The sequence below is a fragment of the Neofelis nebulosa genome, chromosome 1, assembly GCF_028018385.1.
Source record: "Neofelis nebulosa isolate mNeoNeb1 chromosome 1, mNeoNeb1.pri, whole genome shotgun sequence".
Lineage (NCBI taxonomy): Eukaryota > Metazoa > Chordata > Mammalia > Carnivora > Felidae > Neofelis > Neofelis nebulosa.
In genome coordinates, this window is record NC_080782.1 from 35,418,731 (window position 1) to 35,432,622 (window position 13,892).

General features: G+C 42.4%; 1 protein-coding gene across 4 annotated transcripts in view; it reads right to left on the bottom strand.

Annotated features, from left to right (window-relative positions):
* The window catches only part of PAIP1 (poly(A) binding protein interacting protein 1), a 32,476-nt gene extending 20,794 nt beyond the window's left edge, over positions 1 to 11,682 (bottom strand). Inside the window, exons 1-3 of one of the 4 annotated variants that reach the window (XM_058719158.1) lie at positions 11,665 to 11,682; positions 9,822 to 9,991; positions 898 to 1,083 (exon numbers count right to left, since the gene is read on the bottom strand). In XM_058719158.1, coding sequence (XP_058575141.1) covers positions 898 to 1,083; positions 9,822 to 9,920 — 285 coding nt within the window. In that variant the 5' untranslated portion in view covers positions 9,921 to 9,991; positions 11,665 to 11,682. Of the gene's footprint in view, positions 1 to 897; positions 1,084 to 9,821; positions 9,992 to 10,580; positions 11,206 to 11,375; positions 11,479 to 11,664 lie in introns of those variants that run through there. The other 3 variants (XM_058719151.1, XM_058719135.1, XM_058719146.1) reach the window with 3 other exon arrangements.
* Between the last annotated feature and the right edge of the window lie 2,210 nt (positions 11,683 to 13,892).

Here is a 13,892-nt window from a genome sequence, read left to right on the forward strand (position 1 = left end):
CCTAAAATCTCAGGCATGTACCAAACCTGAGAGTTGCCAGGTAATACCAAGGGGTCCACGAACTACCCAGAACCAATTGTAAAAGCAATCAAATGAAACACTAAGTAGGATGAAAATTATCCAGCCATCATAATCACCCTTCCATATACTCCAAATTAACCGGCCACCATGATCACCCTTCCAAATACTCCAAATTCGAGTTGCTCTTTCAAGCAATGACTTAAATAACACTTGTGTTTATAATTCTAGTCCCCTCCCACTGTTTTTGGTCAGTTTCAAACACTGCCCTTAAATTGATCTTCAAAATCTAGTGTTATCTAGTTGCCCCCCTTAAAATAGCTTTAATGTATCACTGATCAATACACTAGGATCAAAACTAAACTTTGTGTGAACAATCTAGAATTATGGAATTAAGATGTAAATCCTTGGAAATTTAAGATATAAGCATTAATGTTACGACTCAACAGTGTTTTATGGGTTTTTTTTTTTTTAACGACTCCTTTATGAGGCAAAAAAGTTCTCCCATGATTTTTTTCTCTTAATCCAAAAGTGCTATATAATTCAACACCTAAGAGAAAAGAACTACAGTTAATTTCAGATCCTTTAGAAACAGAGTGGGATGGAAAAAAGGTAGGATACTTACCTAGCCTTCTTCGTAAATGTCTTAACATTCCTTCTGACTGACTGTACAGAGCCTTGAATCTCCAGTCTGGCTCCAGCCCTAGATCCCCACTACAGGGATTTTATACAACAGAGACTTGAGAGCTCCCAAGAACCTTAAAGAGTTAAGGAGTGTGGAAGCCAGGAAACATGAACCTGGCCTCCCTGAAGGAGCAACACCACCCTTGGGCTTCAAGGAAGCTATCTGATGATCACCCGTGCCATCAGCCAACCTACCTGTTGATAGATGAGTTCTACAAGTTCTTGCAAAGCATCATCTGTTGTAACCCAGCCATTCAGAGTCTCTGCAAACTGCTCAATTTCAGTTTCAAAACTGCCAGGCTGTTCTGTGAGATGATTCAAAAAATCCTGAACATATTCTGATAGAGTGGGATAATCCTCACAACCATCTTCATAGGATTCCTATAGATCAAAAGTTAAAAAAAAAAAAAAAAAAAAAACAACCAAAAAAAAAAAAAAGTTTTAATCCTTGCAACTGGCTAAAATAAAACTAAGGCAGCTTTAAGGTGAGAAGTCTCTAGAACAAATGATCCTTCACACGATAAAATTTGTTATTTTCTTTAGCAAAATTAAGTCCACTGAACTTCTTCCTTTCCCAATAGCCGAAGTGTTACATTAAAGCAGAAGGACTCCACCTAACTGGGTGGAAAATGGTCTTCTCATCCCTGGCAGATTTATAAGATGAATGACAAAATTTAAACCAATATTTTACTGTAACACCAATATCAAAATTAAGATTTTGATCTATTTATGGGTACAAGAACTGAGATTTGCTTCAAAGTGGGAAGGGAGAAGAGGCCACAGATAGAGACATTAGAATGCCCACAGTTAGGCCACAGGTACCTAACTGTTGGGGCCATGTGGTGGTGGGGGGGGGGGGGGAGGAGTGGGGGGGGTCATCACACTCTTTATATTCTTACAGTTATTTAACAATTTCTATATTGAAAAAAGAACCCAGTAAGGTCTGTCATCTGTTAATTCCCAAGGACAGAGAAATATATAGTTAAGGGACTACAAATTTCACCACAGTGTAACTGGCAGACTTGGGCTGCTATATCCAGGCTTCTAGCCAACCTTGACTGTAGCAGTTTCCAACTATGTTTTACCACGATCACCTTTGGTAATTTTCAGTCTTTTAGTAAATGGCAAGAGGCTGAACAGGGTGAGTACTGCAAAAGGTTTCAGATGTGATTATCAACCTGGATACTTGCAATGCCTCCAACACCAACCAAAGTATTCTGAAATTTGCTTAATAGTTATGATCTAATAAGAATTATACTGCTAATGAAACTTACCTTTTCCAAAAGGAGTCAAATGAGAAACCACATGAAAGAATTATGACAACATAGAAGCATTTTATGAAGGGATTAGGTTCTAAAGCCAGTGAGTGCATAAAGAAAAAAAAAAAAAATCAGGAGTCCAAATTTTCCTTAGGAAAATTAAAGGGATGCTACTTTACATTAGTTGCATGTACTATGAGATGCACTAAGGAAATAAGACCAACTGCAGGAAGAGCAGATTCACGTGCCCATATCATGCTCATAGCGTTTGTTGAGAAGAGCAGGAAAACTGATACATTAAATGTTCTGATCTCAAAACTGAATGCAAATTAAATGACTCTCCTCTAGGGGCACCTGGAGGGCTCAGTTGGTAGAGACTCCTGATTTCAGGGTCATGAGTTCTAGGCCCACGTTGGGTACAGAGCTTAGTTAAAAAAAAATAAAATTTTAGGGGCACCTGGGTGGCTCAGTCGGTTAAGCTGCCGACCTCTGCTCAAGTCATGATGCTGCAGTTTACAAATTCAAGCACCACGTTGGGCTCTGTGCTGACAGCTCAGAACCTGGAGTCTGCTTCAGATTCTTTGTCTCCCTCTCTCTCTGCCCCACCCCTGCTTGCATTCTCTCTCAAAAATAAAAACATCAAAAAAATTAAAAACTGAAATTTTAAAAATGACTCCACTCTAAAATAAAGAAATTAACATTGATGAAATTCAAATTTATTCATCATAAACATTACACCTATATGACTGAAGATTAAACGAGTTAATGAGTAAATGCCCCTAGACCTGTGACTAGCACATAGTAAGGCATTAAGAGTTCAGCAAATTTCTACATTTCTGGGAAAACAGTAAAACATTACAAATGCCACAGTCATGTTCTCATACCTAAAGAACCACACCTAAAAGCATCTGAAGAACAGAATAAAAGTCTACACTTCTTGGTATATAAGAGGATACCCTGATTAATAAGCTATGTATAATATGCGACAGACACTGTTAAGAGCTCTGCAAGCTTGTCTCACTTAACCCTAAAAAACTTGGCACAGATGGAAGAAACGAACCCAGAGCAGTTAAGTCACCTTTGGTTATTTATTCAAAAGTGTTCACCGTTGAGTTCCTACTAAGTGCCAAACACTGTTCTAGGTGCTGGGGGGTACTGTCTTGGCATGAACAAAGGAGACAAAGTCCTCCTCCAGTGGAGCTTATCTTCCACATGGAAGACATTATTCACATGTTAGGATATCCTATGAAAAAAGGTGGGCTAAAAGTAATATAACACTGTAGATTAACTATATTGGAATAAAAAAAAAAAAAAAAGCAAAAACAAAAAAAGGGAAGGATTCAGAAGAGTTAACATCTCATTTGAAGACAAAAAGAAAAAAAACCCAGCCATACAAATATCTGAGGCTTAGAAAGTAGGCTTACAAAGCACATAGGCCCCAGGGCACTTGGGAGACTCAAGTCAGTTGAAAGTCAAACTTCGGTTCAGGTAGTGATCTCAGGGTTCAGGAGTTCGAGCCCCACAGGAGGCTCGCTGCTGTCAGAGCAGAGCCCAATCCGGATCCTCTGTCCCCACTCTGTCTGCCCCTCTCCCGCTCGTGCTCTTTCTCAAAAATAAACCTTTAAAAAAAAAAGGAAAAAAAAAAAAAAAGGGGGCAGCACACAGGCCTCAAGACAATAGGTGCCTATCTGATACCTTTAAGAAAAGCCAGAACAGACACTGAAGAGGGGGTAATAGCTAACAAGATCAATGAGGCAGATGGGAAGTCACATACAATCTTAGGGACCACACTAAGACTGGCTTGAAAGCCAGTGGAAAAACCACTGGGCAAAGAAGGTTGGAACAAGGAAAGACCATGTACCAACTTAAGTAATTGGTGCAGTCACACAGCTAGTCAGAAGAACCGAGCACAGAACAAACCCTGTGGTTCTAACCTCTATGCTACACTCCAAGGAACTGACAAAGGCTTAAAAATCCAACTTTGACATATGTACAAGAATATTCATTGCCAACAATCCACCTAACAATCAACAAAGAACTGGCTAAATACACCACCTTATATCCATGTAATAGATCAAATAGCCACTTAAACACGATAGATTTACATCTATTAATACAGAAATCACTAATGTTAAATGCAAAGAACAGAACCGTATTTTAGAACAGCTTAATTTTAAGAGATTTGGAGACGGTGAAAATTTCTGGAAAGACAGACAAGGGATAACAGCTCTGGAGTCCATGAATGTTCATATTATAAATAGTGACCACTGTTTTATAAAACTGTGAAAGCAGTTAAGCATTATAAATGCATACATTAAACAATACACTTAATATTAGCTACATATACGTTTTAAATTAAAAATACTTTGACATATAGAGTTTTATAGATTTGGAGTGTCCTGTTACTACTGACAGAAAAGCAGGAATCCGACAAGTCCTAGCTGAAGGTATTAATTTCTGGTTTCTATCAAATGTCACTCACGGTGGCCAAAAATGCAGTCTCAAAAAAGCAGAACTCTTTTAAGAGAACCCAAAGTCCAAAAGTAAAGAAGGGAGAGTAGAGCTGTTCTGATTATAAGCATTACAGGGGACTGGTTCACAAGCTGCCATTTCAAGCAAAAAAGGAAGCACAGAGTATTCTGGACAGACCAGCACTCCGATGTGTTTGCATTATTTCGCTAGTACCAGATTTTTCCAAGTACAAATTTCATGTCTTCAATGTGGAGTTAAATGGCTTTTAAGCTGAGGGATGAAGTTTTACTTATTTTTCTTAGAATTCTGTGCCAAGAGATTAGGAGGGACAGTTAGACAATGCACTTTTCATGGAAGATACTTTGAATACATTGGTACAGAGAAGACCTTAATCCAAAGCAGCAGGAATAAAAGGAAACCGATCAGACACCTAGACGGTGGCAGAGTCAAGACTACTTTAGTTTGAAGGGGGCAAGAGTGTGAAAGACAAACAGGAGTCAATATACTGTTTTTGGCCTACACAGCTAGTTAGAATATAAAAAAAAAAGGCTTGCGGAAGATAAATTCTTTTTTTGTACTTGAATTTCAATGTGAGATCCTCATGAACAAGTCAAAACAAACACAAGGCAGGAGTTCAGAGAAAGAATTAGATTTCAGTATCAGTAGACAGGCAATGGTCAGATTCTAAGTGACAGGTAGGATCACCAAGGCAGGTAATAAAATGTGGGGGGGGGGGGGGGGAAGAACCTCAGGGGACTACAGTCTGAGTGAAGAAGGAATGATCTGCAAATTGGAAGGATGAAGAAAGCACTGCCCCAGTGGCCAAAGGAAAAAGAAGAGGTGCTCAGAGGCAAATGCTACAGAATAATCTTAGGACTTGAAATCTGAAAGAACAATGGTTGCAGTCTTAGGAATGAAACACTAGGCAGAGAGAGGGAAAAATTAAAATCGGTATCTTAAATATTCAGTTTTTATAAAAATAAGAGGAACTTCCAAAAGACTGAAAAGGTACCCTTGGCCCCTAGCACAGGACCAGACTCACTGGGACTTGCACAGATCACACAGTGGTCAAAGTCTACTAAGATGAGGGTTAAGAGGACAATAGATTTTAGGGGTACCTGGGTGGTTCAGTAGGTTAAGCATCTGACTCTTGAATTCAGGTCAGGTCATGAGCGATCAAGCCCCATGTTAGGCTCTGCACTGACAGTATGGAGCCTGCTTAGGATTCTCTCTCTTCGCCCTTCCTCCGCTCATGTTCTCAAGATAAATAAATAAAAAGAGGACGATAGATTTTAAAACCCAAAGAGCATCAGTAAAGGTCACAAAAATAGTACCAAATCAAATAGGGGGATCAGCCTACAGAGGTTTGATCACTGAGAAGTAAAATAGTACTAACAGTGAATAAGTTTACATTTAGGAGAACATCACTATTGAAAGGCAAAAGACAAATAGGCAGTAACTTGAGGGGAACATTCTTAGAAGAAAGAAGGGATTTTGACCGGTGGGGATTTTTGTTTAATAAATGCTTTGTGAATTCCTATGTAGAATTTTTGGTTCTCGTAAGTGAGCTGTGATTAAATATTCAAGATGTAATGGTTGATCTGAGAAGAAGCAATAGCCAGGAGTTGACAGATACAGCAACTCCCTGGTAAGAAAGCATAGAAAGCAGGAAATTCTAGCAGTGGGATTAGAGGAAGGACTCAAGGATAAAAGGGTTCAGAATATTGGCAGGGTTGAGAAAGCACAACAAGCAACTATCATAAAGGCTTTCAGAAAAAAGTATGAATACTTGAGAACAGATCCAGTTCAAAGATACCCAGATTTTCATGCATATCAAAGCAGACTTAAGGCACTTTTATTTTGTTCACTGCTGTATCCTCAGTGCTTGACTCACAGTAAGAATCCAACTATCTGTTGAATGAGTGAGTGAATATAACTAACTTTGGATTATGGCTACTGTTATCTGTCACCAGACCCTATCCTAAGAGTCAGGGAAAAACCAAGGATACTGCCATTCTGTGACTAAGTGGACAGAGAAAAACACTTACCTTTGATAGAGGGTAAAAGGGTAAATGAGGAAGACTAGAGAATGCACCAGAGCAGGGGTAGCAAGCTTGAATGATTATAGAATAGAGGTGGATTACAAACAAATGAGGCAAGCCAGTGAGCAATTAGAGGTCACGTATTCCATCTAAGGTGGCTGCCTCCATTCAGCTGCAGACAATTTTTTGCTCTAGCAAAGTTAACAGTCCAGTACAACCCTATCTTATGATTTTAAGAGAAACCAGAAAATTTAGATTTGCAACACCTAATTTAAGTACTGGTTGGTTATTAAACAGGCCTTTAAAAAAAAAAGAAAAAAAGGAAAAACAATGAGGGCCAAAGACGACACACCTGCAGGCCACACACGAGCCATGGGCTTCTGGTTTGCAATTTGTTCTGGCCAACTGAGCATAGAAGAAACTAATCTAATAGAAGATATCAAGGAGGGCCTAACAGAGGACAATGGCTCAAAATAAGTGGACCAACATGGCTCTGTAGCCCAGGAGTCACCTGAACTATGTAAACTAGTTGGTACAGAACTCTGGAAAAAAAACAAAAAAAAAAACACAAAAAAACCCACAAAAAAAACACATCCCTATCATAAAATGGCCCAACAGGGAGACAAATGGGAAACAGTTTGTGGCTGTCTGAAAGAAAGTGCTCTTCAAGAGTTAATTCAACTACTCACAGCTCTCCAATGGTTCTTTTCCTCTCCGAGCCAAATACAACTTTTTGGCAAGAATCCAAGCTGTCCTCGCTTCTATTTTACATGACTGACATCAAATCAACTGCTCTTTCTGAATGCCTATCCTTTCCCCTTCCCAGCCACAAAGCTTTTTTTTGTTTTTTAAGTTTATTTATCTTCAGAGAGAGCATGTGAGTGTGCACACGTGAGCGAGTGAGTGTAAGTGGAGGAGGGGCAGAGAAAGAGGGAGAATCTGAAGCAAGCCCCTTGCTGTCAGCCAAGAGCCCATGTGGCACCCAAACTCATGAACCATGTGATCACGACCTGAGCCAAAATCAAAGAGTCAGACGTTCAACTGACCAAGTCATCCAGATGCCCACCAAAGCTTTTTGCTACGGCAGTCTAAGATGCATGGAGTTTCTAAAACATGGGGTACAGTTTTTCCATACCTTTTCTATCAAATATGGAAGGAAAGCACTGCCCCCCACCCAAGAAGCAACAAAATAGGTGTGCCATCATTAGTTATCAGGTAAACACAAATTAAAACCACAAGTAGTGGGGCACCTGGATGGCTCAGTGGGTTAAGCATCCAACTTCGGCTCAGGTTATGATCTCAGTTCGTAAGAGGCCCACATCAGGCTCTATGCTGACAGTGTGGAGCGTGGAGCCTGGAGCCTGCTTCAAGTTCTGTGCCTGCCTCTCTCTCTCTCTCTCTCTCTGCCCCTCCCCTACTCACACAGTTTCTCTCTCAAAAATAAGCAAACATTAAAATGTAATAAAAAACCACAAGTAGATACCACATACCTACCAGAATGGCTAAACTTAAAAACAGAAATTTCCAAATACTGACAAGGAAGCAGAGTAAGTGGAAATTACATACTACTCAGAGTGTACATTGGAACATTCTCTTTGGAAAACTATTTGGCAATCTCCATTAAAGTTGGCTACCGGTGCAACTGGGTGGTTCTGTTGGTAGAGCATAAAACTCTTGATCTTGATGTGGACTTCAAGCCCTATGCTGGGTGTAGAGATTACTTAAAACCTTTGGGGGGAAAAATGAGTTGACCACCCTATGTCCCTGCAATTCCACTCCTAGGTACGTACCCATGGGTAGAATAGCAGCCCCATTTACAATAGCCCCAAAGTGGAAACAATCAAATGTTTATCAAGAGACAAAGGGAAACAGGTGCCTGGCTGGCTCAGTTGGTAGAGCATGCAACGCTTGATCTCAGGGTCATGAGTTCAAGCCCCACGCTAGGCGTGAAGCCTCAAGATTAAAAAAAAATTTTTAGAGGAGACAAAGGGGAAAAAATGTTAAAAACAGACAAGATGGGACTGTGGTATATTCTCACAATAGAATGCTAGATTAAGTCACCTTCAATTATAAGCTAAAACATGGATTAATTTGAATGTCAAAAAAAAGTGAAAAAAATATTCTGTAGGAGTCCTTTTATATAAACTTTGAAAACAGGCAAAACTTGTAAATCAAAATAGTAGTTAACCTGGAGAGCAGTAATGATTAGGAGGACACATAGGGAGCTTTGTTAATGTTCCTTTTTTTGGTTTGGACACTGGTCGCTTAAGTGTTCATTTTGTAAAACTTTGAGCTAACCTTTATGTACACTATTGGGTTAAATGTCAGTAAAACTAAGAAATTAGGAAAGAGAAGACTTCTGTGCTAAAGTATTATCATTTTAACCCTCTAATGGTTCCTGCCCCACTTATCTACAATCAATTGCTATGCATTTACCCAGGACATATTCCCAATTGTGTTGTGTTTTCTCCCACTTAAAAGGAGTTCAGTTTATTAAGTTATTGACAAAAATGAACCTGAAAGTTTAAAAGTTCTTCATACTTGTGTAAACACTTTATCAAAACCTCCTACGTTTCTTTAGTTAATTACAACCAGAAACACTTGTTTTAACATAACAGAGTCCAGATGTGTAACATTAAAAAACTTACCTCAAATTAATCCGCAGCATAACTATGGTTTAATTTACTCTAAAACTACCAATGAATATTCAGTTATCTTGCTAAACTCCAATTTAAAATCAGCTTTGCCAGGCCATTATTCTATAGATCATCCACTTAGTCTGGACACAAATTTTGTTATTTTTTTTAATATAGTTTTTTAAAAATTTAATGTTTATTTTTGAAATAGAACCACAGGAAGTGTGAGTGAGTGCACAGAAGCAGGACGGGGTGGGGGGGGGGGGTGACGACAGAGGATGGGAAGCCAGCTCTGTGCTGACAGCAAGGAGAACCCCATCAGGGGCTCGAACTCTCTAACCTGAGAGCATAACCTTAGCAGAAGTCGGAGGCTTAACCCACTGAGCCACCCAGGTGGCCCTGGACACAAATTTTAGTTTTATATATTGAAAGTGCCCTAAGTATATCCTTTACTAGGCTAGAAATACTCTATACATACTGGGAATACAGTGAAAAAAGACAAAAAGGTCTACTCTCAATTTACATGGATATTTTGAACATCACAAACCACAAAACATATTCCTGAATCTGTCTGGTTTCTTCGAGAGTGTAAAGAATTCATGACGTTTTTATGTGTAGTAGAAAGTTCCAGCATACCGATTAATGACAAAGTAATAATCACGTTATTCCAGTAATATTAATCCAGAATTGTAGTAAAAAGGCATACTTACTGTATAATTAGAAGAATAACCTGATGGATAAAATTCAGGAGCGTTCACAGACAGCTTAGACATTAATACAGGAGCTACAACCACCTGGGGTTTAGCCATTGCTGACTCCAAGTTCTGCTGTGGGATATTATCCTGTGAACTAGGTGGAGCTCTCAGGGGCCTCGTTTGCTCTGAGAAAGGAAAAACGGGGTGTTAGATGCGTTCATTCCTTTGTATAGCAACTTACTATCTGCTGAAAAGCCACAGGAGAAGGACTGGTTTTTAAGAGTTAAACAAGAACTGTCACGAATATTAAGGTTATCGCCAGGATATATACAGAAAGCCTGCAAAAAGGAACAATAGGCTGCTTTAGCTCATTTATGGCCATACCTGCCTCCTAAATGAATGCTCGAGAGCTTTCTTTTTCCTTTTTTCGTTTTTAAGGAGTTAAAAGAGGTGGTTGCACGCTTAAGGTCTCCCTTTCCAAGGCTGGGAAGGGGGAGGCGATTTTTACTTCCTCCCCGGACGGCAGAACTCAGAGACCGCGCATTGGGCCCCTCCCCCCTGCCGGGGCGCACAAAGGATTCCGGCAGCCACCTTCCAAACCCCCTTCCGGGCCCGTCCCCACCCCGGAGCAACCGGGCCCCTCGGGGAACGCTTTCGGGGAACGGGGGGGTTGGGGGGGGGTAGAAGGAAAAAGAGCGCCGGCCTTGCCGCGCGCCAAGGGCCGTGGGGAAGCGTTGGCCCTGGAGGACAGGGTCCCCTAGAGCGGCTCCGTACCTGGGAGCGCCCCGGGCCGGGGAGGCCTCTGGGGGCCGGCGGGGACCTCGCACTGGGCCCCTGGCGGCGGGGTCGTCCTGGGCTGGCGCAGCGGCGGCGGCTGCAGGAAGCCCGGGGCTTTGGGCTGCGGCGGCGGCTGGTGCCGCGGCCGCTCAGCAGCCCCCGCTCCGTTCGGGAAACCGCCGCCCTCAGGCCCGCCCCCTCCGCGGCCCAGGCCCCGGCTCCGGCCCCGACCAGCACCTGGGGCCCGATCGAAACCGTCCGACATGCTCCTCCTCCGCCGCCGCCGGGGGCCGCTGCCGCTGCGCTCGGGAGAGGACGCGGGGGGGGGGGGGGGGGGGAGGCGCCGCGGGCCGGCTCTCGCCGCCGCGCTCACTCGGGCCTCATGGAGGAGGAGGGCTGCGGGCCCCTGCGCGGTTCCTTGGCGCTTCGGGCGGAGCGGACCGCAGCCGGAGCACCCGCCGAACCCGCCGCTCCAGAGCGCCCGCCCCCCGCGGCTGCCCTCCGCTTTTCGATTCTCTCCCAAACCCGGCTCCCCCGCCTTCGGCGCGGCGGGGGCGAAGGCGGGTCACAGCGGCCCCCCGCGGCCCGGAGGCCCCGGGCGCGTCCTCCGCGTCTGCTGCGATTCGTGGCGGGCTGGGAGCCGCGGCCCAGCAGGCCGCTCGGCGAGTGGCTTCCCGGCCGCCGGACAGCCCTGCCCGACGCGGGGACCGGGCGAGGGCATCTCGGCCCCCCCCCCCCCACTCCGGGGCGGGCCGAGAGCAGAGAGGGGTGCTCACCCCAGGCAGGCCTTACCTACGCGGTGCCTCTCGGTAGAGAAGTGCGAGACTGACGGTTGATGCCAGGAAAATAAAAATACGGGGGGAGGGGGCGTGGAGGCCGCGCCAGGGTTCGCGGGCGCGCAGGTGTGTTCAATGACCCGGAGCCGGCCGGCCCGAGGACTGGCCCGGAAGGACCGCTGCGGGAGAAGCTCCGCCACCTGTCTGGTCGGCCGCGGGGGAGGGAGGAGGGAACGCAATCAAAATGCACCTCTCTCCCCCGCCCCTTTCAATTCACATAAGGTAGTTCTCAGAGTAGGTCCTACCTACTGTGCCCAGGCTTTAGTCTTCTCTCTTTTCTCTTCCCGTCCGGAAATGTTCACAAAATGCACTACCTTTCAATGAAATTACCCTCTTTTTCGTCGTGTACCAGTACCGTCCAATAAAAATATAGCGCGAGCACAAACGCAAGCTACTTATGTAATTACAAATTTTCTAGAAGCCACATTAACGAGTAAAAAAAAAAAAAACAAAACAAAAACAACAAAACAGGTGGAATTATTTTAATCTATTTTACTTTACCGAATATATCCAAAATGGTATTTCAACATGTAACTAATACAAAAAATGTTGATGTTTTCCCTTTTCTCGTACTAATTAAAACACAATGTGTATTTTATACTTGCGGCACGTCTCCGTTGGGATTGGCACGTTTCAGGTGTTCAATAGGTACATGTGGCTAGTGGCTACCGCATTGCACAGCAAAGTTCTAGACATTACTTATGTGTAAATTATTGCTTTTGTCAGGTCTGGTGCTGTGACAGCCAAATGAAGAATGAATGTAAGTAATGAAAAGGAGAGAAAATTCATTTCTTTACTGTTATACTGAAATATCCTCACAAACTCTGATTGTAGCCCTTTATATTAAGTCAGGTTTAATGTTTTTCAATCTTGTCATCTTGAGAATCATTTCAATTAGGAACAAAACTCATGTTAAGCATTTTCTCTTCTAATAAAAACATTATTCTAATATTCTAATATTAACAGCTTCACCTAAATGAGTGAGAAGAATGGCTTTAATTACGGCAATCATAAATAAATGATTCATGCTGTTGATTGTTGGCAAAAATTGAAGGGAAGGAAGCCAACAAAAAGTAAGGTTCTTTGGTGTAGTGAAAAATGTAGGATTCAGAGTGGACCTTAAAGCCTGTGTGATCCTAGGTAAGCCAGGGATTTAGCTTCTCTGAGCCTCATTTTCCTCATCTTTAAAATAATAAGTATGTTGTAGCACTGAGCATGTATTACAAAGACAAGACAACAGTGTGAAAATTCGATGGGGACATTGAAGTCCATTCTTTTATGTAGCGGTCAGTCACTTCTTACTTTTTTGTTCTTCAGGAAGGACTCACAAACTGTATATTCCAAAACAGTGAGAGTGAGTTATCCTAATGTTCCATTAGGTAGATACCCTCGACCTGTGCCAGGCTTTTGTTCGCATTCATTACCCTTTTGTTCCCCTAGGAACTTTGATGATGGCTAGCACTTTCTTTACACCTGAGACATTCTTATCTGCGAGTAAGGCTACTATGCATCCATGGAGACATCAGGGTATCTTTACAGGGTATCTTTAATTGAGATGTTATCCTGTGCCTTCTCCCTATTTACTGTTATGTAACTTTACCCCTATTCTTATGAGATGTGAAAGGTAGACTTAGAGATAACAGGGATGGATTTAGCTTCATCACAATAACAATAGTTAATATTTAGTATGTGCCAGCCATTGTTTCAAGAGCTTTACTTTTATCATTTTATTTAATCCTCACATCCTATGAGATAGCCATTCCAATTACCCACATTTTACAGAAAAGGTGCCAAGATATTACAAGGACTATAGCCATCTGGGGACTGTTATAGGACTAAGTGGCAGGTGGTAGGTAATGCAAAATGCCAAGAGGCCAGGGGCACCTGGCTGGCTCAGTTGGTAAAGCTTGCAACTCTTTTTTTTGTTTGTTTTTTCCTACTTTAGAACCGTTTCTTTAAATTTCATTTTAATTTTTTTGAATTTACATACAAATTAGTTAGCATATAGTGCAACAATGATTTCAGGAGTAGATTCCTTAGTGCCCCTTATCCATTTAGCCCATCCCCCCTTCCCACAACTCCTCCAGTAACCCTCAGTTTGTTCTCCATATTTTTGAGTCTCTTCTGTTTTGTCCCCTTCCCTGTTTTTATATTATTTTTGTTTCCCTTCCCTTATGCTCATCTGTTTTGTCTCTTAAAGTCCTCATATGAGTGAAGTCATACTGATTTTGTCTTTCTCTGACTAATTTCACTTATAAAGCTTGCAACTCTTGATCTTGGGGTTGCAAGTTTGAGCCCTACATTGGGAGGAGAGACTACTTTTTTTAAAAAATGCCAAGAGGCCACACACACACAAACATGAGCACCAGGTAGGACTCTCTGGAGAGAATCATCAGAAATGCTCCTTCTCCACACTTATGCCTTTCTTATTGATTTATGAAGGTAGGACTACATTTGGAAAGGCTGGAAAATA